The sequence below is a fragment of the Coregonus clupeaformis genome, unplaced genomic scaffold (assembly GCF_020615455.1).
Source record: "Coregonus clupeaformis isolate EN_2021a unplaced genomic scaffold, ASM2061545v1 scaf0549, whole genome shotgun sequence".
NCBI classification, from domain to species: domain Eukaryota; kingdom Metazoa; phylum Chordata; class Actinopteri; order Salmoniformes; family Salmonidae; genus Coregonus; species Coregonus clupeaformis.
Window position 1 is genome coordinate 12,253 of NW_025534004.1, and position 25,923 is coordinate 38,175.

A 25,923-nucleotide genomic window follows, 5' to 3' on the forward strand; every position below is an offset into this window, starting at 1 on the left:
CCATCTAGTGAAAATAAAACGGAAGTGCATAACACTGTCATACAGCCTAGGTGAAAAAAGTATGTGCGCACTTGGACAATAAAGTCATAGCCTAGATATGCTTAAATGTCAGTGTGAGTCATAATATCAGCTTCTGAAAGCTTCACTGAGCATTTTGTTAATCAAATTTGAAGGACATTAATATCACAGTTTCACAAAGGCCTACTTCCTGCTATCAGAGATGTGCTTCAGTAGACCCAATGATAAACTTCGCCGCATTCAAGTGCGCAGCGCAAGAGTAAACGCGAGAGTCGGGGCGGTGGGCAGATAAGATAGGCAAACTTATTTCCTGTACTGTACCTGATTCTACATTGTTGTCTTGCCTACTAAGTGTACATTTACAAGTTGTTAAATCAACGCCTGGAAAATGCAAGCCATCAAGTGTGTGGTTGTTGGAGATGGGTAAGTTCTTTAAGTTATCTATGCGTGCAGTTCATGAAGTGGTAGGCTACTTTGATTTGGGTGTGTTAATAAGTGGACATTTTGAAAAATCTCTACTTAGCCTTCTTTTCAAGTGTCTATTAATTGGGAGATACATTTTTCTCTGTGTATTGTACTACACATTCTTGTGTCAAGAAACAACTTCTGTTTTTTATGAATTAATTTGTTTCATATTGCATATTGGAGCTACAGTAATGTGGAATGTATGAACTTTTTATTTGAATTTGGTTGTCATACTCTTAATGATGAGGTTATTGTATGCAGTTTGTATGCAGTTTGCACTCCTCATAGCTGTTGTCTGTCAGCTTGATAGACTTGAGGGTGGCAAAGTTGTAAAAGGTGCCACAGAACAATCTAACCTTGTTCTAATCTCTATTAGCTAGACAAATACATAATACTTTCAAGTAACAGTCCTTTTGTGTACAGTATTAACCTTGATGTCCAGAAGCTCAATAGGTCTGATCCTTATAACAGAGAATACAACAATATAATGATGCCCTCAAGGCAGGAACTTCCCAGTAGAGCAAACCTCTTAACTGTAAAACAGGCCACATAATTAACTCACTTTAAGTTCCTAATTTGCATGTGCAGTTTTAACATCAGGTTGAGGAATTTAAAGATGACTTGCTAATGTATTGTTTAACAGTCCTTAAATAAATAAGGAAGAGACAGTGTAGCAATACACACCGAATTCAGAAGGCAGGAAGGAAGTGCCTACACTCTTAGAAAAAAAAGTGCTATCTAGAACCTAAAACAGTTCAACGGCTGTCCCCATAGGAGAACGCTTTGAAGAACCCTTTTGGTTCCAGATAGAACCCTTTTGGGTTCCATTTAAAAACCTTTTCCACAGAGGGTTCTACGTGGAACCCAAAAGGGTTCTCCTATGGGGAGAGCCAAAGAACCCTTTTGGAGTGTATGCAAGATTGGTGACAAGTTGAATAAGACAAAATGGATGCTGAGATGCTAGCAGGAGATTGGGATCCGTGGGTGTAATGTCTGTAGGAGAGAGGAGATGGAGAGTAGCTGTTGATAATGAGGGCCTCGATTAAATAACATTTACAAAGACACAGACAGCAGTCAGTAAGGTCAATGCAGTCTTTTCCTGTTTTCTGTTCGTTAATCCTCTTCTCTTTTTGTAAAAGATAAGTTCTCCTATGCTGCTTTTATCCTCCAGTTTAAGTTCCTCTTTGGTCTGTGGTGCACTCTGTCTGATGGTTTATAAAGGAACAAAAACACAGCTGCCACCTAAAACACAGTCACCTTTAACACCCACAACACCACTCTCATACACGGTCGATTCAAAGACCAAAGACACATTTTAGCTTGTTTTTTGTATTTCGACAAAGTGCAGTTATACAGCAAATGGCCTATATTCAACAGGAAACTTCAGCTTTAGAAAAGTAAGTGAAGTGGATTTACACCCAGTAGCAGAATGGAATTTCATCATGGGTCCCTGATCTGTACTACACAGAAATGCATAGTTATGGATATGAATGTCATTATCTTCATGGTGATATATCCTAAATAGGTACACAAAGTTAGAAATATACATATTTGGGTATTATTCTACACACTGGCTATTGTTTGAATGAGCTCCGCCACCAAACAAAACTACATTTGGTTGGTCTGGACTGGACCAACTCTGGATATCAAAGTACAGCACAGTAGTTGTGATGGGGGAAAAATCGATACAGTTACATATCGGGATATTATTTTTGATTGTACTCGTTTTGACAATATCGCAATATTATTATACGAGTCATGAAGACAGTCAAATTCCACGTGACCGTTTAGTCACGGTAATTAGGCTTCTCCAAGCTCTGATGCTGCAGATGGTCATTAGTAGCCTGCCAAACTTGCTAACTGCCTGGTACTCAGCACTCTATTGTCCCTCTAATCACTCTGACATCAATGCAAATGTGTTCGAATATCTAATCAAACACTTCATGAGAGCCCATGAGCTCATGTTGCGCAACATTTCAATAGGCTATGCAGTTGTGCGTGAAAACAGAGTGATGGCCTCTACTGAAAAGAGGAGGATCAGCTTTCTATAGGCTAGGCCTATTATATTTATTTGTCAACATTCCTAATATTATGCACTTTGCTTATATTTACAACAGGAGTATAGCCTACCTGGCTGGCATGAAAATAAACCATGGGGAAAAGTGTCCTCCATTCGCTATTTATGTTTCGATACAGGTGCATGATAATGGTCCATTCTAAATCAAAACGAATTTCACACATATATTATTTAGTATATGTAAAGACAAGATTAAATCAAGAATAGTCTGATGGGTGACAATATTAGCCTATCACTTGTGAATGATATATTATCACTTGTGAATGATGCCCAGCATAAGAAACAATGCCTTTTTTTTGCGACTTTTTCGAATCATAGTCGCACACGTCATGTAGCCTAGCCCATTGGCCTATATGTATTAATAAGGTTTGTATCACAACTAAAGTGGCCAAATAACTTCTTAAAATTAAGCACATTAATCCGCTTTACAAGGGGTGTAGAGCCTAACTGGCATACATAAGCAGCTTGTGAGTTTCAAGTTTAAGTTTGGGGAAGATAATTTTCACCATAAAAATGCACCTTCATAATAAAAGCATTAAATGCATAATCGCATTTGTGGTCACTTTTGATAATGGTGATTTCCGCTAATGGAACATTCGCGCTTAAAGCCTACTGCCGTGTGCACATTGCTGCGCTTATAATGTGAAGAAATAGCCTAATAGTTTATCAACATTTTAAGCTAAACGTTCTGATCTGTTACGTCAGCCTCATTGCATAAAAACGTTTTTTTGATGCTAGTGGTTGTATTAATTTGGGATCTATCGCATCCCACAACTATCCCAGACTATGTTTGGAATATTTATTTCTCGCATAGAATAGAATAGGTCAACGTTTGTACTATTGGGGATAGTAGATTGACATAGGCTAGTGCTTTTGCTGTTCGTTAGGCCTGCTCCTCTTGTTGGCTGACGAAAAGTAAATGTGGACAGTTCTTCCAATATCTTCAATATGCACCTCGGAATTGGATAAGGACGTGCGCATGCACGCGATGTGTCTGTCTTCACTTGTAGCCTGTGAGAAAGACCCGATCACGTGATGGAGAGCCGTGTGAGTGAGATGGGAGGTGCTTTGGAGCGGGCAGCATTTAGGGAGGTGCTGCAAAAGGCATGGATTTTTTTGGGGTGCATAATGGCCACACAAAGGGGATGCCACCATGAAATTCAAAGCATTATCAAGTGCTTCTCAAATTGTGAATGAGAGACTGACGAAGTGTGTACAGCCTGCGCAAAAAAAACAAAGCAGAGCTCATGCCTTTCAAGTGACTTTTTTCAAATTATCATTAGAGTTGCATCATGCAGCCTTACGATGTATTAAAAATCAAAACATATACCCCAATGTTTGTAGAACAACTAAAGCTACATTAATAACTCTAAATTAAGCATAATAATATAATATGCCATTTAGCAGACGCTTTTATCCAAAGCGACTTACAGTCATCATATAGGAGTACCTGTTTCTTTGTTAATCCTTTCTATTTTATTCAGCTTTGTTCAATTGTATTCTTCATACTATAAAATAATATACAGTTGAAGTCGGAAGTTTACATACACCTTAGCCAAATACATTTAAACTCAGTTTTTTCACAATTCCTGACATTTAATCATAGTAAAAATTCGCTGTCTTAATAATAGTAATAATATGCCATTTAGCAGACGCTTTTATCCAAAGCGACTTACAGTCATGTGTGCATACATTTTTACGTATGGGTGGTCCCGGGGATCGAACCCACTACCCTGGCGTTACAAGCGCCATGCTCTACCAATTGAGCTACAGAGGACCAGTTAGGATCGCCACTTTATTTTAAGAATGTGAAATGTCAGAATAATTGTAGAGGGAATTATTTATTTCAGCTTTTATTTATTTCATCACATTCCCAGTGGGTCAGAAGTTTACATACACTCAATTAGTATTTGGTAGCATTGCCTTTAAATTGTTTAACTTGGGTCAAACTTTTCGGGTAGCCTTCCACAAGCTTCCCACAATAAATTGGGTGAATTTTGGCCCATTCCTCCTGACAGAGCTGGTGTAACTGAGTCAGGTTTGTAGGCCTCCTTGCTCGCACACGCTTTTTCAGTTCTGCCCACACACTTTCTATAGGATTGAGGTCAGGGCTTTGTGATGGCCACTCCAATACCTTGACTTTGTTGTCCTTAAGCCATTTTGTCACAACTTTGGAAGTATGCTTGAGGCCATTGTCCATTTGTAAGACCCATTTGCAACCAAGCTTTAACTTCCTGACTGATGTCTTGAGATGTTGCTTCAATATATCCACATAATTTTCCTTCCTCATGATGCCATTTATTTTATGAAGTGCACCAGTCCCTCCTGCAGCAAAGCACCCCCACAGCATGATGCTGCCACCCCCGTGCTTCACAGTTGGGATGGTGTTTTTCGGCTTGCAAGCTTCCCCTTTTTCCTCCAAACAAAAACTTCTATTTTTGTTTCATCAGACCAAAGGACATTTCTCAAAAAAGTACGAACTTTGTCCCCATGTGCAGTTGCAAACCGTAGTCTGGCTTTTTTATGGCGGTTTTGGAGCAGTGGTTTCTTCCTTGCTGAGCGGCCTTTCAGGTTATGTCGATATAGGACTCGTTTTACTGTGGATATAGATACTTTTGTACCTGTTTCCTCCAGCATCTTCACAAGGACCTTTGCTGTTGTTCTGGGATTAATTGGCACTTTTCGCACCAAAGTACGTTCATCTCTAGGAGACAGAACGCGTCTTCTCCTGAGCGGTATGATGGCTGCGTGGTCCCATGGTGTTTATACTTGCGTACTATTGTTTGTACAGATGAACGTGGTACCTTCAGGCGTTTGGAAATTGCTCCCAAGGATGAACCAGACTTGTGGAGGTCTACAAATTTTTTTCTGACTTGCCAGATTTCTTTTGATTTTCCCATGATGTCAAGCAAAGAGGCACTGAGTTTGAAGGTAGGCCTTGAAATACATCCACAGGTACACCTCCAATTGACTCAAATGATGTCAATTAGCCTATCAGAAGCTTCTAAAGCCATGACATAATTTTCTGGAATTTTCCAAGCTGTTCAAAGGCACAGTCAACTTAGTGTATGTAAACTTCTGACCCACTGGAATTGTGATACAGTGAATTATAGGTGAAATAATCTGTATGTAAACAATTGTTGGAAAAATTACTTGTGTCAAGGTAGATGTCCTAACCAACTTTCCAAAACTATAGTTTGTTAACAAGAAATTTGTGGAGTGGTTGAAAAACAAGTTTTAATGACTCCAACCTAAGTGTATGTAAACTTCCGACTTCAACTGTAAAATAATGCCACGGAATTCTAAGCAAATCTTGTCTGCTAAATGAACTAGTGTAGCCCACAGCCATTTGCCATAGCCAGAGCAGGACAACTCAGAGTATGCTATTCTGTTCTTCTGAAATAGACTATATTTTCTTCATATCATGCTTCTTTAGACCTGTCTAAAATAAATAATGGATTTATTGTGAGACCGACAGTTATTTGCTTGACAATCACCGGCTGACTAAATTTCATGACCGCCACAGCCCTAACTGTACTGTACTGAACTATACTCAACTTTTCTTTACTGTACTGTACTGTACTGAACTATACACAACTTTTCTTTACTGTACTGTACTGAACTATACTCAACTATTCTTTACTGTACTGTACTGTGCTCTACTGTACTGTGCTCTACTGTAATGCAATGTACTGTACTGTGCTGTCCAAACTTTTGAACCAATCATGGATGTCTATGTTTGGACCAAATGAAGGCCGGTCCAGACGTCTGTGGACGTAAAAATCAAGGCCAGGTCGGACTAACAAAATTAAACTACTTTTCAACGTCCATGGACGTCCGGTGTCGGTCGGTCAGTGCCCAGTGGGTGAGGATGCAGGTTACAGTAAATGGAAAGAGAGGGGGCCCATGGGTAGGTGTCAGTAAGAGCCGGGAGAGGTGACATTAAAGAGAGAGAGAGAGAGAGAGAGAGAGATACTTTAGAATGGTACACTTCATATGAGCTTCTATGCCCCTATCGTCCTGACTGTCACTCAGTGTCACCTCCCTGCCTCCTGCCAGCTCTGTGACACCCCGGTCCCCCTAGCCCCATGTGGAGAACCCCTGTAGAGCAGGAGACTTGAATAGCTTTGAAATTGTGATGGCTTACTTATTTGAATGCTTTCATACAGTATGTATACGTGGGAAACAGAGGTATGTTTATTCCTATAGGATACATCAAGGCAGAGGTGACAGAAACAAAATAGGAAACAAATAGGCCAACAGCTTAATTCTGGAGTGTGGCATTTAGGTGGAAGTGTGATTTTGACATCTATATCCTCCTAGGTTGTCCGTTTTTTTAGGCCAGCGCTTCTGACTGAGAAGTGAGAGCATTAAAAATTAACTCTGCCCAGCCAGTGGTAATGAGGTTGGTCTTTGAAGTCAGATGCGGTATATGTTGGATTCACACCGTGACATATCATCAAAAAGCATTAATGTGCTGTAACTTTTAACTACTGTAGCATGATTGGCACTTAGCGTCATTTGTTCCGTTGTAGAACTTTGAGTTGAAAAAGTAATTGCACTGTTGAAAGAGTACTTTTCAGATGCACCATAGAATATCACCTTTCACATGGTTCCATCGGGTTCATGTAGTAAGTTATCACAATGCTATCTTTGGATTTAGGGGTTCCATCCACCCCTTTCCCTTGTCCATCTGTGTGTGGGGGTAAGGAGAGAGAGGGAGCCTCATGCAGGAGGAGCAGGTGGAGAGTAGGAAGCACGGGAGCAACGGGCCCCTCTGCTTTGACTCAGTTAGACCACAGTCAACAGCATGTGTGTGTGAGTCAGAGGGTAGCAGAGATGGAGACTGCTCAACAACACACTAACTCACCACAGAGAGAGGGAAACAGACACTATCACACTACCCTGTATCTCACTCTCATATCACCTCTCTCTCTCTCTCTCTCTCTCTCTCTCTCTCTCTCTCTCGCTCTCTCGCTCTCTCTCTCGCTCTCTCATCACCTCTCTCTCTCTCATCACCTCTCTCTCTCTCTCTCTCATATCACCTCTCTCTCTCTCTCTCTCTCTCTCTCTCTCTCTCTCTCTCTCTCTCTCTCTCTCTCTCTCTCCCTCTCTCATGTTGCTATAACCAAAATACATTGACTTCAGTTAGTGTGGACAGAACTGTTTCTTGCCACCTAATATAATATACAGTAAGTTATTACTAATCATGTCTTCCACAAGGGCATAAACTGTGAATGTTTCTCCAGTGCTTTTCAATGGCATCTATCGAGTTTCTTCTACCCAACCTTGAATGCTAACCTAATGATGTTCAAGGTGGAGCCAATCTGTAGAAGAAGCTCATGGTAGCCTGCCTACGTATAGCCTGGGGTGTCACTTTCTAACCTTGCCCTAAAAACGTAACTCTGGGAGCACTCCTCAGACTAGCATTCCTTCCCTCGTGCCTGTACATGCAGGTGCGTGCTTCTTATTGGAATTTTACTGCAAAAACTCTGACTGTGACAAGGAGCTAGAGAAAGCTGATTACTGCTTCTCATAATGTAGGCAAGTTTGAAAGAAGCCAGTCATGCTGTTCATTCATGACATTGTACATGGTTAGAATGTCTATGGCCATTCGTCATACTGTAGCAAGCAATAAGGACATTCTATTGGCATCTTCTTTGCACACGGAAAATCAAGAAAATTAGTTGGTGCGCTGTTGTTGTACCATTTTATCGTGAGTGGGAGTGGACCATGATAGACACCAAGCTGAATTTAATGATGGTATTCTGGCGAAAATATAGTGTAAGCTTTCCAAAAAAGAAAAGTTAAAAGAATTGACGGAATCTGCAATTTCACGTTGTTTTTTTTAACATCCATTTACAATTAATTTGCTCTCGCTTTTAAAAAGTATTTCCTTGCAATATTTCGTTTTGCTATCAATACTTTTGGATTTATGTTTTGCTTTCAATAACATTATTTTTGTTTGCAATAATAAGAATTTTGTTCTCGACTTCAAAAGTTTTGCTTGATATTAATGGCACAAAAGTAACTCACTCACCAGAGGATGGCACCATATAGTAACACTATTACTCTAAACTAAGGAGTTTAAAGCGGCAATCCTAAATTGAAACATTAACAAGTGTCCTCCCCGCCACAGTTTCAGTAAAAAGCTGAGGGATGGGGCTGGAGAAATGCAACCACTTTCAAATCCATAGACTACACTATGGATGCAAGGACTGACCATCCATGATATCAAAATTATTGTTTTAACCATGTTTTAGGCTATACAGTGTTTGTTTACATTAACTTTGTTAACAAACATTGGAGTAAATGTGGAGTTTTCTTACATGTAAAATAGAAAAATGTTTTTCACATATGAAACTGCACATTACATTTTTACATGTGATTGTTTTTCACATGTGAACTTGCAGTTCCACATGTGAAAGTGAGATTTTCACATGTGGAGTTTATTTTATGTGGAACTCCAAATGGGATTTTCTCATGTGAATGTTTTTCACGTGAAAATCCAAGTCCACATATGAAACTGTGGTGTTAACATGTGAACTCTAAATTAATACAAAATTAATATGGTTTCACTTGTGAAATTTAAGCTCAACATGAAAACAGCTACAGTAGTTCACATGTGAAAATGCATGTGAAAATGCATGTGAAACTGCAAATTTGACGTGTTTTTTTTGTAAGGGAAGGGAGTTACTCTGACAGCTGGCAGCTACCCTGTAATGACTATAGGTTCTCTCAGTGTGTGCTAGAGTAAAGGTGTGGCTGTGTGTGTGTGTGTGCGTGTGTGTGTGTGTGTGCGCGTGCGAGAGTGTGTCAATGTGCTATTGCAGCAAGAAAATGTGTGTATGTGTTGGCACACAACTGATTGCCCAATGTGTGTTTCAGTGCTGTGGGAAAGACATGCCTGCTCATCAGCTACACAACCAACGCCTTCCCTGGAGAGTACATCCCCACAGTGTAAGTACTGGACCACAGACAGACACAGTGGACATGATATGCTTGGTACAGTGCTAAATGTGTGGGCTGAATGGACAAACATCCTACATAATGCCAACAAAGGCCTACATAATGCAACCAATAACCAGAAATAGGAAATAATGTTATATTCACAATAATTCTAGGGATTGGAATGCTAGATATTGACTTTACTTTCACAAACACCTATGATATGCAGTTTATATACACTCAGTGGCCAGTTTATTAGGTACACCCATCTACTACTGGGTCAGACCCCCCTTTACCTCCAGACCAGCCTGAATTCTTCGGAGCATGTAGTTCAATTGTTGCTCAATTGGTATCAAGGGACCTAATGTGGGGAGGGTTTGGCCGGCCGGGATGTCCTTATCCCATCGCGCTCTACGACTGACTTCAGTCGCCAGCTGTATGGTGTTTCCTCCTACACATTGGTGCGGCTGGCTTCTGGGTTAAGCGAGCAGTGCGCCTTTGCGGGGTCGTGTTTCGGAGGACGCATGGCTCTCGACCTTTGCCTCCCACCACGGGAGTTGCAGCGATTGGACAAGACTGTAACTACAAATTGGATATCACGAAAAAGGGGTAAAAAGTAAAAAATTAAATAAAACGGTATATGCTGTGTAAGGTTTTCCACTGTGATATGTTCTAGATGTAATGGACTCATTTGTCTTGCAGGTTTGATAACTACTCAGCCAATGTGATGGTGGACAGTAAGCCAGTGAATCTGGGACTGTGGGATACAGCAGGACAGGAGGACTATGACAGACTCAGACCTCTGTCCTATCCTCAGACGGTAACACACATACACATATACAGAATCTCTATTACAAATTATATACAGTGGGGTCTGGAATTATTGACACCCTTGATAAAGATGAGCAGTAATGACTGTATACTGTAAAATGTATAATGGATGCTACCATGATTACGGATAATCCTGAATGAATCGTGAATAATGATGAGTGAGAAAGTTACAGAGGGTCAAAGATCATACCCCCAAGACATGCTAAACTCCCCTGTTACTGGTAATGGTGAGAGGTACGCATATCTTATGACTTCTTAAACTAAATCTCTTTGAATAATTGTATTAGTATAAAATAATATAATTTCACATTTATTTGGAGCACACAATATAGCTCAATATTTACACGATACATTTTATACAATCATTAACGCTCATCTTTATCAAGGGTGTCAATAATTTCGGACCCCACTGTACGTCTTCTACTACACTGATACACCTTTCTACCCTTCAGGACAACCCCATGTATTACTCCCTACACCTTCACTAACCAATGACCACAGTATATAAATCACTATATCGTAATCTGTTTACACCATCAACACATCTCCCTACTCCTTTAATACTACCATTGATCAGACGCTATGTTTGTCTCCTAGGATGTGTTCCTCATCTGTTTCTCTCTGGTGAGCCCAGCATCGTTTGAGAACGTCAGAGCCAAGGTGAGTGGATGCTGTATGATCTTCATGGCTGTTGTGCTACAATGTATAGGTACATATAGTATGCAATACACACTTACAGATTCTATTTGATCCGCCTCCTGTGTTTTCCTCTGCACTTAATGCAGGGATAGCAGATTACATTGTTTTCATAATGTAGGTGTTGATTGGCAGTGATTGATACAGCACGATTATAAAGGTTGCAGCATCCCCCAGAGCTGCTGTATATAGCATATATTATAGGTTAATATACGGAGAGATTAACTGTCACGGTTAACTAAGCCAGAACCCAGAAGCAGACCAGGACACGGTACGTGAGACAAAGGTGAGTGTTTATTAATAGAGTCCGAGTGAAGCTGAATAATCCAGGGAACAGAGCGGGTGGCGTGGATGGGTTGTTGAGGGTGCAGTGGTTGGTCCGGTACTGGCTCGGCAGCCGCCGACCATCAGGCAGAGGTTGGGTGAAGGTTCCGGGTGAGAGACTGCAGACAGAACAAAACGGAGGTCAGTACACAGCAAGTCAAAAAGGTGCAAAACAACAAAACTAACACTACTGGCTCAGAGACTGATACGCTGACAACATACTGTTCATGGCTAACGATCCGGCAGGAACTGGATGTTGGGCCAGAGCCTAAGAAGGGTGATGATCAGGACCAGGTGTGCAGATTGCTGATGGGATGCAGGTGCGGAAAACCAGAGCGCTCCCCGGAGCGTTCCCGAACCCTCGGGAAACTGGAGAATACGAGCAGGAACACTAGTCACCAGACAGGACCCGACTCAGACAGCCGGGATCGTCACAGTACCCCCCTCCGACGAACGCCACCGGGCGGACTTCCCGGAGCGCCAGGATGGAGGCGGTAGAAGTCACTGATGAGGTCTGCGTCTAGGACCTGTCGCCGCGGAATCCAACTCCTCTCTTCAGGGCCATACCCTCCCAGTCCACGAGATACTGGAAACCCCGGCCCCGCCGTCTGGAATCCATGATGCGACGCACCGTGTAGGCAGGACCACCTCCGATCATCCGAGGAGGAGGAGGAGGAGGCGGAGGAGGCAACAGAGGACTGAGGAAGACAGGCTTGAGGCAGGAGACATGAAAGGTGGGATGGACTCTGAGCGTCCTCGGTAGTTTGAGTCGAACTGCCACTGGATTGATCACCTTCTCCACCACAAACGGACCAATGAACTTCGGTAACAACTTCCTAGACTCAGTCCGTAACGGAAGATCCCGTGTGGCCAACCAAACCCTATCTCCGATGGTATAGGTGGGAGCGGGAATCCGGCGACGATTCGCCTGGAGCTGATACGGTCCGAAACTCTAAGGAGTGCCTTTCTGGCCCGATGCCAGGTCCGGTGGCAACGCCGAATATGGGCCTGAACAGAAGGCACTGAGAGCTCCTTCTCCTGAGAAGGAAACAGGGGAGGTTGGTAGCCATACAGGCACTGGAAGGGAGACATCCCAGTGGCAGATGTAGGAAGAGTATTGTGGGCATACTCAACCCAAGGCAACTGAGAGACCCAGGAGGTGGGGTTGGAAGAGACCAGACAGCGTAGCGTTGATTCCATCTTCTGGTTGGCTCTCTCCGCCTGACCATTGGATTGGGGGTGAAAACCAGATGTGAGACTGACCGTAGCTCCAATGGCCAAACAGAAGGACTTCCAGACAGCAGAGGTAAACTGAGGGCCACGGTCGGAAACGATATCACTGGGCAAACCGTGGACCCTGAAAACCTCCCTAACCAGGATCTCGGACGTCTCCGAGGCAGAGGGAAGCTTGGCAATTGGCACAAAGTGGGCGAACTTGCTGAATCTGTCCACGATAGTCAGAACGACCGTGTTCCCCTCAGAAGCGGGCAACCCCGTGACGAAGTCCAGGGCCAGATGCGACCATGGTCGCGGGGAATAGGAAGGGGGGTGAAGTAGTCCAGAGCTGGGCCGATTGGTACTCTTATTCTGCGCACACACTGGACAGGCAGCAACAAAACCCCGAGTATCCTCGGCCATGGCAGGCCACCAAAAACGTCTGCGAAGAAACGCCATAGTCCGAGCCACGCCAGGGTGACAAGCCATCTTGCTGGCGTGGGACCATTTGAGGACAGCAGGACGAACCGACTCAGGCACAAACAACCGACCGGGTGGACCGTTACCGGGACCGGGCTGAGTCCGAAGGGCCGCCAGCACCTCCTCCTCAATCTTCCACATAACTGCTCCCACGACGCAGTTCCGGGGGAGGATTGTCTCGGTCTTGGACCCACTCTCCTCCGTCTTGGAGAACATCCGGGACAAGGCGTCCGCCTTGCCGTTCTTAGATCCAGGTCGGAACGTCAGGGCAAACTTGAATCGTCCGAAAAACAACGCCCACCTGGCCTGACGGGAGTTGAGACGTTTAGCCGATTGCACGTAAGCAAGATTCTTGTGGTCCGTCCAGACAATAAACGGTTGCTCCGCCCCTCCAACCAGTGGCGCCACTCCTCCAAGGCAAGTTTCACCGCGAGAAGCTCCCGGTTACCCACATCGTAATTCCTCTCCGCAGGCGAAAGGCGACGAGAGTAGTAGGCGCAGGGATGGAGTTTACTGTCCGTGGAGCATCGCTGCGACAGGATGGCGCCAACTCCCACATCAGACGCGTCCCACTTCAACGACGAACTGACGGGCCGTGTCCGGTTGAGAGAGAATCGGTGCGTTGGTGAATCGCCTCTTCAAATCCAGAAACGCTCGATCCGCCTCCGGATTCCACTTGAAGGTCCTGATGCTGGAAGTCAAGGCAGTTAACGGAGCGGCCACACGGCTGTAATCCCGGATGAATCTGCGGTAGAAATTCGCAAACCCCAAAAATCTCTGGAGCTGCAATCTCGTACCGGGCTGGGCCCATTCCAGAACCGCTCTAACCTTCTCCTGGTCCATCCTAATCTCTCCCCTGGAGATGATGTACCCGAGAAAGGATGTCGTGTGGGCGTGAAACTCGCACTTCTCGGCCTTCACAAACAGGCGATTCTCCAACAATCGCTGCAGAACCTGCCGGACATGCTGGACGTGGTCGGAAGGTTCCTTCGAGAAGATCAGAATGTCATCCAGGTAAACAAACACAAAGAGACCGATCATATCTCTCAGGACGTCGTTCACCATACTCTGGAATACCGCTGGAGCATTGGTCAGTCCAAACGGCATCACCTGATACTCGAAGTGACCCATCGGTGTATTGAAACCCGTCAACCACTCGTCCCCCTCTCTGATCCGGACCAGGTGATACGCATTGCGTAGGTCTAGCTTGGTGAACACCGTAGCACCCTGTAAGGAGTCGAAGGCAGAACTCATCAAGGGCAGGGGATACTTGTTCTTGACCGTGATGTCATTCAACCCCCGATAATCAATACACGGTCGAAGAGAGCCATCCTTCTTACCCACAAAGAAGAATCCTGCCCCCAGGGGTGATGACGAGGGACGAACGAGACCAGCAGCTAGGGACTCCTTGATGTAGGTCTCCAACGCCTCACGTTCAGGTCGGGAGATACTGTATAACCTTCCCTTGGGGTAGACAGCTCCAGGGACCAGGTTGATGGCACAATCATATGGTCGGGTGGGGAGGGAGTGACAGAGCCTTCTGCTTACTGAAAACTTCCCCCAAATCGTGATATGTCTCGGGAACCAGGGACAAATCTGGGGGTTTAGCCTCAATCACCTGACTGGGAACCGAATGGGGGCAGGCAGTCTTGAGACAGTTAGCATGACAATCAAGGCTCCAACTCGTTACCTTGCCCGTCACCCAATCGAACGTGGGATTGTGTTCCTTCAGCCAGGGGTATCCAAGGACCAGAGGAACATGGGAAGACGGCAGAATGAAGAATGAAATCATCTCAGAATGATTCCCGACAACCGCATCTTAACCGGTTCAGTCCTCATCGTGATACGTGCCAGACTACTGCCGTTCAGAGTGGTAGCTTCAATGGCTTCCGGCAATTGCTCCTTGGAAAGCCCCAGCTGTTCCACCAACTCGGCATCTAGAAAGCTTCCATCGGCACCTGAATCGATAAAAGCGTTAATCGCTAAGCTCTGATTCCTGTTCATAAGGGTAGCCGGGAAACGGGGTCTGACAGAGGTATTGAGAGGTCGAAACTGGCTCGCTAAAAGTCCTCCCAACTTTAGCGAGCCGCGCAGTTTGACGACCCGACTGGATCCTGAGAAGCTGATCGGTTGGACGGAACCCATTGCTTCTCCCTCCTTCGCTCTCGGACTCGATTATCCACCCGAATAGACAAAGCTACCAAGCTGTCCAGGTCACTAGGCTCCGGATAGGAGATCAACTCATCCTTGAGCTGCTCCGACAGACCCTGGTAAAAGGCCGCTTGCAGAGACTCCTCGTTCCACCCACTCTCCACAGCCAACGTCTTGAACTCGATCACGAAGTCGGCCACGCATGCGAGTTCCTTGGCGAGCGAAAACAGGCGCCTAGCTGCGTCCCTCCCTCGGACGGAATGGTCGAAGAGCTTCCTCATCTCGGCCGTGAACCCCTGGTATGAAGCCATGCAGGGATCCTGTCGTTCCCAAACGGCTGAAGCCCACTCCAGCGCTCGACCACGCAGCAACTCAATCACAAAGGCTATCCTAGCCTTGTCTGTGGCATAAGAGTAGGGCTGTAGATCGAACACTAGTCCACACTGCATAAGGAAGGAACGGCATCTTCCCAGCTCTCCCTCATACTTATCCGGCGTCGGAACCTTGGGCTCACGGATGGACACAGCTTCAGAAGCGGCAGGCGAGATGGGTGAAACCGGTAGTGGATCCTCCACCGGACACTTGCGTTGGTTCTGGACCTCCGTCAGACCGGTAGAAAGGTTCCGAACTGACAACGCGATCTCCTGTAGTACCGTGCTATGATGGCCCAACATCTTCTCCTGCTGGGTAATAGCATGGCGAACAGAGTCCAGGTCCGCTGGGTTCATTACTGGCCGGATCGTTCTGTCACGGTTAACTAAGCCAGAACCCAGAAGCAGACCAGGACACGGTACGTGAGACAAAGGTGAGTGTTTATTAATAGAGTCCGAGTGAAGCTGAATAATCCAGGGAACAGAGCGGGTGGCGTGGATGGGTTGTTGAGGGTGCAGTGGTTGGTCCGGTACTGGCTCGGCAGCCGCCGACCATCAGGCAGAGGTTGGGTGAAGGTTCCGGGTGAGAGACTGCAGACAGAACAAAACGGAGGTCAGTACACAGCAAGTCAAAAAGGTGCAAAACAACAAAACTAACACTACTGGCTCAGAGACTGATACGCTGACAACATACTGTTCATGGCTAACGATCCGGCAGGAACTGGATGTTGGGCCAGAGCCTAAGAAGGGTGATGATCAGGACCAGGTGTGCAGATTGCTGATGGGATGCAGGTGCGGAAAACCAGAGCGCTCCCCGGAGCGTTCCCGAACCCTCGGGAAACTGGAGAATACGAGCAGGAACACTAGTCACCAGACAGGACCCGACTCAGACAGCCGGGATCGTCACATTAACGTGTCAATACTGTTGATCACTCCCAAAGCACTTACCTTTCTGTGAATATAGATGGGTCATCATCTGTCAGTAATACAGAGGAGGTTGATGGAAAACAGAGCAAGATAACAGTAGTATGCCAGTTAATCTATAAAATGCCCATCAAGATTAAGATAATGATAGTTGGCCTGTGAAATGAGTCTAAACACATAGAGAAATCAATAATTTTATAATGGATAGGCTACTCTGGTTTACCTACTTTCAATAGAAAATCTAAGTGTACTGTATAATAAAACTAAAATATTGCAGATTCTGGCATTTATAGTACAGTAATAAGATATAGTCCAATGGGCAACATTTTTTTTCTTCTATTTTAACTATGTCTGAGTAATGCTATTATCAATAGTTGTTTTGTGTTCTGCTGCTTTCAGCTCTACCTATTGCTGCAGAGGCCATGGTTTATTCGCTTAAGTCAGACAGTCATAAATTAAGTATTTCAAATCCAAGGACTAGAACAACACATCCATTCAGGTAGCACGTTGCATACCCATTGGATTCTTCGCCAATGAACCTCACTCCATTTGAATAGGATATAGAAATCTGTTCATCAACAGAAATCATATTCAATCATATTCATTCAGGTTTACGTCAGAGAGAGGTAATCATCTCTTCTTTAACGGAGTCAAACATGGATGTCCCATGTGAACTTAACTCCCATAATGCACGCTGAGACCTCGACCTACTCCCCCGGCTAACTGTCAGGGTCTGTGTCTTTTCACTGCACGGGGCACGCAGTCCACATGTTACCATGGCAGCTCAAAGCTGTCCTTGAGCCCTCTATCGCTCGTCCACCGTTCTGATGAAAAGGAGAAGATAGTAATTGTCCCATCCTGTCTCTCCATCTCCATCTCTCCAGAAGTCATGGGGTTTAGAACTGACACACTACTATAGAAGTTGAATTCACATCAAAGAGCTATAAAATCACCAAAAAAGCCTGCCAAACTTTAACCTTTTCAGACGCTTTTATTGTTGCTTCTTCTCATACCATTGCGTCAGCCATAGGCTTTGTCAAATGACAGCAAAGTGTCTGACTCCTCTGACTACAATGTCAAACGTTTGAATTGAGCTAATTAGTTTGGGAACTGTCAGTGTTGGAGAGGACAGCATTATATCAAGGGCAGTGGAGGTCAAAAGATAATGAGATTTGATCAATCTGCTTTACTTGATATGACATTGTCAAAACAACCCTAATATGGTCCAGAGTGGTCTGAAGGCAGGTCTGGTAGGTCGCTGGAAAGAATTAATGTGCTATCTATTCTACTGCATAGATTTCAGGTGCTCAAACTAAGATGGGGGAATTGTTCTTGATATTGGCAATTATTGAAAAGACCAGCGTTAATCCATTCCAATTTGTGCCGTTTCGAATCGCACCGCTTGCCCAAATGACTTTACTCAGCCCTTTAATTTATGATTAGCTTCAAACAATAGCAATCTCGTTTCTCCAGCCCTTATGTAAATGTTTGCCACTTTTCACATTTCAAGAACAACATTCTTTAGTAGTTTTTCCTCCTCTCTCTCCATCTTTCTCAGTCTGTTTTTTCATGGCATGTTCCCAATGAGTCTCCATGGTAACATTGCCCATGTATGCAAATGGAGCCTTGGTAGATTAGCAGGCTTTCAGGTGACATTAGGATCTATTTAAAATGGAAGGTAGGCTACAGACTGTGTGGGGGAAGAGTCACAGCCAGAGTCACAGCCATGTAGCGTGTTGCTCCCACTAACCCACCCATGTCCCTCTGGTAATTGCCATGGTACACCTCCTACTGCTATCACCATTTTGGATCAACGGGAGATCAATAATCAATTAGCCATCGCTCCAATCTTCTCCTGAGAAGGTTTATGTCTTCCATTATCATAACACTGTACTGGCCAACTCATGTCTTAACCTAGCAGAATCTAATTCCCTCACTCAGTTTCAGAGAGATACAGAGGGATTTACTAGTAAACTAAAGGTGCCATTTTCTAAAACACAGAATTGCCCATCATCTCCCCACACCACTAAATGAATGTGTTTCCATTTCATCCAGTCAGCCTCGATGGAAGTTAGAGATGATTTAACTGATGGCACCATCGCCTTTCTTAGTAGGAAGCTGGGAAGTGTTATCTGTTAAAGTGACATCTGTTACCTGTCCTGGTATATAGAGAACCATCCTTTAATCTCTCCTCCACAGAGTCTGTGAGGGTCAGGGCAGAGGTAACCCCTTAGTTACTGAATAGTGAAAGCCTTTTATTGTAAAGCTCATCTTCAAATAAAATCAAATTGTATTTGGCACATGTGCCGAATACAACAGGTGTATCCTTACAGTGAAATGCTTATTTACAAGCCCTTAACCAACAATGCAGTTTGAAGAAAAAAATAAAATATTATGTAAAAAATAGATAAGTAAAAAATAAAGGAGGTTATATACAGGGGGTACTGGTTCAGAGTCAATGTGTGGGGGCACCGGTTAGTCGAGGGAATTTAGGTTCTATCCTGCCGATGTAGCGTATAACCCGCCAGCTGTATGTTATCCATGTCGTCGTTCAGCTATGACTCGGTGAAACAAAATATATTACAGTTTTTAATGTCCCGTTGGTAAGATAACCTTGATCTTAGGTTGTCCAATTTATTTTCAAATGATTGTACGTTGGCTAATAGGATTGATGGAAGAGGCAGTTAACTCGCTCACCGTCGGATCCTTACAAGGCACCCCGACCTACGTCCATGATATCTCCGTCTCTTTCTCATGCGAATGACAGGGATTTGGGCCTTGTCGGGTGTCTGTAGAATATCCTTCGCGTCCGACTCGTTGAAGAAAAAATCTTTGTCCAATACGAGGTGAGTAATCGCTGTCCTGATATCCAGAAGCTCATTTTGGTCATAAGAGACGGTGGCAGAAACATTATGTACAGAATAAATTACAAATAACGCGAAAAAACACACATAATAGTACAATTGGTTAGAGGGCCGTCAATGAGTCCTCCTAAGGAGGTAAGACTCTGGGAGATCTACCCCAGTCCTTTGTGTGGCATTCAAGGTTTGATGGCAGGAAGGCCAAAGAGTGCAGAGGAGTGGGCGCTTTGTCCCCATAGACAAAGTCTACATAATGGCTACCCTGCAAGTGGAAGAGAGACAGACACGAGAGGCAGCAAAACCTTGGTGAATGGAACCGAGAATTCTTGATGCATTTTTCACATAATGTAGTGTGTGTGTGTTTTCTCAGTAGACTCAGTGAAATACCTGAAATGTGTGTGTGTGCGTGCTTCATTGTCACTGTTCTCATTACTATACATTAATGCGCTATAAAAAAGAAAAAACTGAAACCTTGACATTCCCTCCACTCTGCTGTAACAGCTAATGATGGCTTGCAGAGTGGGTCCTATATTGCAGTAGAGACACCAATAATTACTGACTTCTAAACATACGTAGAGCTGTTAACCAGGTGTTAAGCAGAGAAGCTAAAATAAGCGAAGGTGACTCACTAACAGTCTGTGTCATTCATAAGCATTAATCAGCTCCTATTCTGCAAAAGCATACACTGCTCTCTCATTTCTATCAATTACTCAATGTGGATGAAGGGATTTCCTTTTTCATCATGCTGACGTTGTCAGACATTTTATTTGAATAATGTGTAATAATAATGACGGTATTGATAATAGTAATAATAATAATAGTATCCTAGATTTCATGTGTGAGGAGCTACACCAGGAATGCATCAACCTCTGCATTAACTGGCTACCAGATAATACAGTAGTAGAACCAGAGGGGAAGAGGCAAAGCGAGAGGCTTGACTCTGCCCCAAAATCTGTCCAGGAGAAGCAGACCAAGTGGGAATTTTTTGTAATGAGTGTCGAATTTAGTCAACAAAAAAAAATGTAATTCTAATTTGCTACGGGGGGCTTATTTGATCTAATTTAAGTTTTGTAATGTTTAGGTTGTTATTAATGTTCTGATATAAGTGGACACACGTGGCATTCCGACAACTTTGAGAAAAAAAAAAATATTTCGGAGTTATGCCTGTTGTTCACCTGTGTATCTGCCCTCTCATTGGTTAGAATGTTCCCGCCTGACCCCGCCTCCTCCCGTCTGCATTCCGCCTTTGTGGACATTTATTCTCATTATTAAAGCGGTCAGTCCAGTATCTTGTCAGTATATAGATCGTCTTTGGTAGAATTAAAGATGAGCTGTATCACAGAAAAGGAAGTGAAAAGTAATTCAGTATCTTTGGCTGCGGCCATGTTGACCTGCTCTGTGTGTGTGCTTGCTCCCCCTAGTGGTACCCTGAGGTACGACACCACTGCCCCTCCACACCCATCATCCTGGTTGGCACCAAGCTGGATCTGAGGGACGAGAAGGAAACCATTGAGAAGCTGAAGGAGAAGAAGCTAGCGCCCATCACCTACCCACAAGGCTTAGCACTAGCCAAAGAGATAGGTACGTAGGTCTCTGGGATCCTGAATTAGTGATCATGCATCAGGGATCAACCATGATTGATATACAGTAGTCACTCTGGGTTTGTGATTGGACATGACTGAATCAGCGATTGATTGATTATCTGTCATTGTAATGATTGTTGTTCACAGAGCTGTACAGTATCATGGAACACTTTGCACTCTGCTCTGAGTCCTTATACAGTTGAAGTCTGAACTTTACATACACTTAGGTTGGAGTCATTTAAAACTCGTTTTTCAACCACTCCACAAATTTCTTGTTAACAAACTATAGTTTTGGCAAGTCAGTTAGGACATCTACTTTGTGCATGACACAAGTAATTTTTCCAACAATTGTTTACAGACAGATTATTTCACCTATAATTCACTGTATCACAATTCCAGTGGGTCAGAAGTTTACATACACTAAGTTGACTGTGCCTTTAAACAGCTTGGAAAATTCCAGAAAATGATGTCATGGCTTTAGAAGCTTCTGATAGGCTAATTGACATCATTTGAGTCAATTGGAGGTGTACCTGTGGATGTATTTCAAGGCCTACCTTCAAAGTCAGTGCCTCTTTGCTTGACATCATGGGAAAATCAAAAGAATTCAGCCAAGACCTCAGAAAAAAATTTGTAGACCTCCACAAGTCTGGTTCATCCTTGGGAGCAATTTCCAAACGGCTGAAGGTACCACGTTCATCTGTACAAACAATAGTACGCAAGTATAAACACCATGGGACCACGCAGCCATCATACCGCTCAGGAAGGAGACGCGTTCTGTCTCCTAGAGATGAACGTACTTTGGTGCGAAAAGTGCAAATCAATCCCAGAACAACAGCAAAGGACCTTGTGAAGATGCTGGAGGAAAACAGGTACAAAAGTATCTATATCTACAGTTAAACGAGTCCTATATCGACAAAACCTGAAAGGCCGCTCAGCAAGGAAGAAGCCACTGCTCCAAAACCGCCATAAAAAAGCCAGACTACGGTTTGCAACTGCACATGGGGACAAAGATCGTACTTTTTGGAGAAATGTCCTCTGGTCTGATGAAACAAAAATAGAACTGTTTGGCCATAATGACCATCGTTATGTTTGGTGGAAAAAGGGGGACGCTTGCAAGCCGAAGAACACCATCCCAACCATGAAGCACGGGGGTGGCAGCATCATGCTGTGGGGGTGCTTTGCTGCAGGAGGGTCTGGTGCACTTCACAAAATAGATGGCATCATGAGGAAGGAAAATTATGTGGATATATTGAAGCAACATCTCAAGACATCAGTCAGGAAGTTAAAGCTTGGTCACAAATGGGTCTTCCAAATGGACAATGACCCCAAGCATACTTCCAAAGTTGTCGCACAATGGCTTAAGGACAACAAAGTCAAGGTATTGGAGTGGCCATCACAAAGCCCTGACCTCAATCCTATAGAAAATTTGTGGGCAGATCTGAAAAAGCGTGTGCGAGCAAGGAGGCCTACAAACCTGACTCAGTTACACCAGCTTTGTCAGGAGGAATGGGCCAAAATTCACCCAACTTATTGTGGGAAGGTTGTGGAAGGCTACCCAAAACGTTTGACCCAAGTTACACAATTTCAAGGCAATGCTACCAAATGCTAATTGAGTGTATGTAAACTTCTGACCCACTGGGAATGTGATGAAAGAAATAAAAGCTGAAATAAATAATTATCTCTGCTATTATTCTGACATTTCACATTCTTAAAATAAAGTGGTGATCCTAACTGACCTAAGACAGGGAATGTTTTCTAGGATTAAATGTCAGGAATTGTGAAAAACTGAGTTTAAATGTATTTGGCTAAGGTGTATGTAAACTTCCGACTTCAACTGTACTTGTTGAACACTGTGAGGGAAAAAAGTATTTGATCCCCAGCTGATTTTGTACGTTTGCCCACTGACAAAGAAATGCTCAGTCTATAATTTTAATGGTAGGTTTATTTGAACAGTGAGAGATAGAATAACAACAACAAAATCCAGAAAAACGCATGTCAAAAATGTTTTATAAATTGATTTGCATTTTAATGAGGGAAATAAGTATTTGACCCCCTCTCAATCAGAAGGATTTCTGGCTCCCAGGTGTCTTTTATACAGGTAACGAGCTGAGAATAGGAGCACACTCTTAAAGGGAGTGCTCCTAATCTCAGCTTCTTACCTGTATAAAAGACACCTGTCCACAGAAGCAATCAATCAATCAGATTCCAAACTCTCCACCATGGCCAAGACCAAAGAGCTCTCCAAGGATGTCAGGGACAAGATTGTAGACCTACACAAGGCTGGAATTGGCTACAAGACCATCGCCAAGCAGCTTGGTGAGAAGGTGACAACTGTTGTTGCGATTATTCGCAAATGGAAGAAACACAAAAGACCTGTCAATCTCCCTCGGCCTGGGGCTCCATGCAAGATCTCACCTCGTGGAGTTGCAATGATCATGAGAACGGTGAGGAATCAACCCAGAACTACATGGGAGGATCATGTCAATGATCTCAAGGCAGCTGGGACCATAGTCACCAAGAAAACAATTGGTAACACACTACGCCGTGAAGGACTGAAATCCTGCAGCGCCTGCAAGGTCCCCCTGCTCAAGAAAGCACATATACATGCCCGTCTGAAGTTTGCCAATGAACATCTGAATGATTCAGAGGAGAACTGGGTGAAAGTGTTGTGGTCATATGAGACCAAAATGGAGCTCTTCGGCATCAACTCAACTCGCCATGTTTGGAGGAGGAGGAATGCTGCCTATGACCCCAAGAACACCATCCCCACCGTCAAACATGGAGGTGGAAACATTATGCTTTGGGGGTGTTTTTCTGCTAAGGGGACCGGACAACTTCACCACATCAAAGGGACGATGGACGGGGCCATATACCGTCAAATCTTGGGTGAGAACCTCCTTCCCTCAGCCAGGGCATTGAAAATGGGTCGTGGATGGATATTCCAGCATGACAATGACCCAAAACACATGGCCAAGGCAACAAAGGAGTGGCTCAAGAAGAAGCACATTAAGGTCCTGGAGTGGCCTAGCCAGTCTCCAGACCTTAATCCCATAGAAAATCTGTGGAGGGAGCTGAAGGTTCAAGTTGCCAAACATCAGCCTCGAAACCATAATGACTTGGAGAAGATCTACAAAGAGGAGTGGGACAAAATCCCTCTTGAGATGTGTGCAAACCTGGTGGCCAACTACAAGAAACGTCTGACCTCTGTGATTGCCAACAAGGATTTTGCCACCAAGGACTAAGTCATGTTTTGCAGAGGGGTCAAATACTTATTTCCCTCATTAAAATGCAAATCAATTTATAAAAATTTTGAAATGTGTTTTTCTGGATTTTTGTTGTTGTTATTCTGTCTCTCATTGTTCAAATAAACCAACCATTAAAATTATAGACTGATTATTTCTTTGTCAGTGGGCAAACGTACAAAATCAGCAGGGGATAAAATACTTTTTTCCCTCACTGTAGTTGTTGAGATGTTATGTCGCTCTAGCTTCACATTCTTGGAATCATCACCCGCCAGCCGTGTATTATGCCAAATAAACAGTCTATCCTCTCCATATCCCTCATACATCTTCTGTGTGTGTTTTCTGGGTAGACTCGGTGAAGTACCTGGAATGCTCTGCCCTGACACAGCGGGGGCTGAAGACGGTGTTTGACGAGGCCATCCGAGCGGTGCTGTGCCCCCAGCCCACCAAGGTGAAGAAACGACCCTGTCTACTCATCTGATCTCAGACCTGTGGACAGACCAAGAGGGAATGGCTCAGGAATCGCACAACAGCAAATGATGACTTTAGTTAAATACAAAGTTTGGCAGTTTTACAAAGTGGTCTAATGTTCAGATGAGTCAACATATGAAGTGTTGAGTCTTTCCATCTGTAGTGTAGATCCAGCTATACGTATGTAGTGTATGCCTCAATCCCAAATGAATGGAAGATAATTGGACCGTCTAATTGTACCATTACAGATGGTGCCAACCTTTCCCACTCATTGGGGATTGAGGCATATAGCTGGATCTACAGAACAGATGGATTAATCTCAATGTTAGACCACTGTTCATGTCTGAAAACAACCATCAGACTTTCTGGATCATCACTATAAATGTCCTTAATATTTTCAAGACAAATCCAGGATAAGAACACATGGATAAGTGTTTTAGATTCATATATTGGTATTTGTTTTTGGTTTCTGACTCATTTTCTCGACAGTATCTCACTTCTTCTATATGGTTTGTTTATGCAGTAGCTGGTCCTTACTGTACAATAAAGACACATATACATAGACCAAACATTACGGTGTGTATAGTCAGAAATGTATTGTAAAATTCCGAACCAATTGCACCATCCTTTCCAATAACGTAAGAAACTCTCTAAAATGATCATGTTGTTTACTGTATAAAATGTATTTTTTATATTTTGACATGATACAGCATTGTACTATATTTCTAAGGTACTGTATTACTTCTCTCTCTATTACAATTTTACATATGAGTGTCTCATTCTGTATTGATCAAAACTTATTTTCTATTAAGTGCCTTCTTCCATTGGGGTAAAATCAGTGAAATTAGCTTTTACTCTCCCCTCCATATTTGTATTTTATTTGGCTCTATACTCCCCCCCACTCCCCCGAGAAACTGTTGAGCGTAAAAAACCCAGCAGCGTTGCAGTTCTTGACAAAAACCTGTGCCATACCCCGTTCAAAGGCGCTTACATTTGTTGTCTTGCCCATTCACCTTCAGAATGGCACACATACACAATCCATGTCTCAATTTTCTCAAGGCTTAAAAATCATTCTTTAACCTGTCTCCTCCCCTTCATCTACACTGATTGAATTGTATTTAACAAGTGATATTAATAAGGGATAATAGCTTTCACCTGAATTCACATGGTCAGTCTATGTCATGGAAAGAGCAGGTGTTCTTAATGTTTTGTATTAAGGGCATGCCAGCTTTTATTTGAGCGTATTTTCATACATACATTATCTGT

The 25,923-nt window shown here is 43.7% G+C and overlaps 1 protein-coding gene across 2 annotated transcripts; it reads left to right on the forward strand.

Annotated features, from left to right (window-relative positions):
- The first annotated feature begins 234 nt into the window (after positions 1-234).
- LOC121568940 (ras-related C3 botulinum toxin substrate 2) lies at positions 235-25,226 on the forward strand. Of its 2 annotated transcripts, none has more exons than XM_041879437.2 (6): positions 235-441; positions 9,449-9,520; positions 10,211-10,328; positions 10,937-10,999; positions 20,783-20,946; positions 24,537-24,597. In XM_041879437.2, exons 1-6 carry the CDS (start codon positions 407-409, stop codon positions 24,595-24,597), a joined length of 513 nt encoding a protein of 170 aa, XP_041735371.1. In that variant the 5' UTR covers positions 235-406. The 2 variants fall into 2 exon arrangements, with proteins under 2 accessions (XP_041735371.1, XP_041735370.1); XM_041879436.2 differs by having other exon boundaries at positions 241-441; positions 20,783-20,942; positions 24,537-25,226.
- Positions 25,227-25,923: the final 697 nt, after the last annotated feature.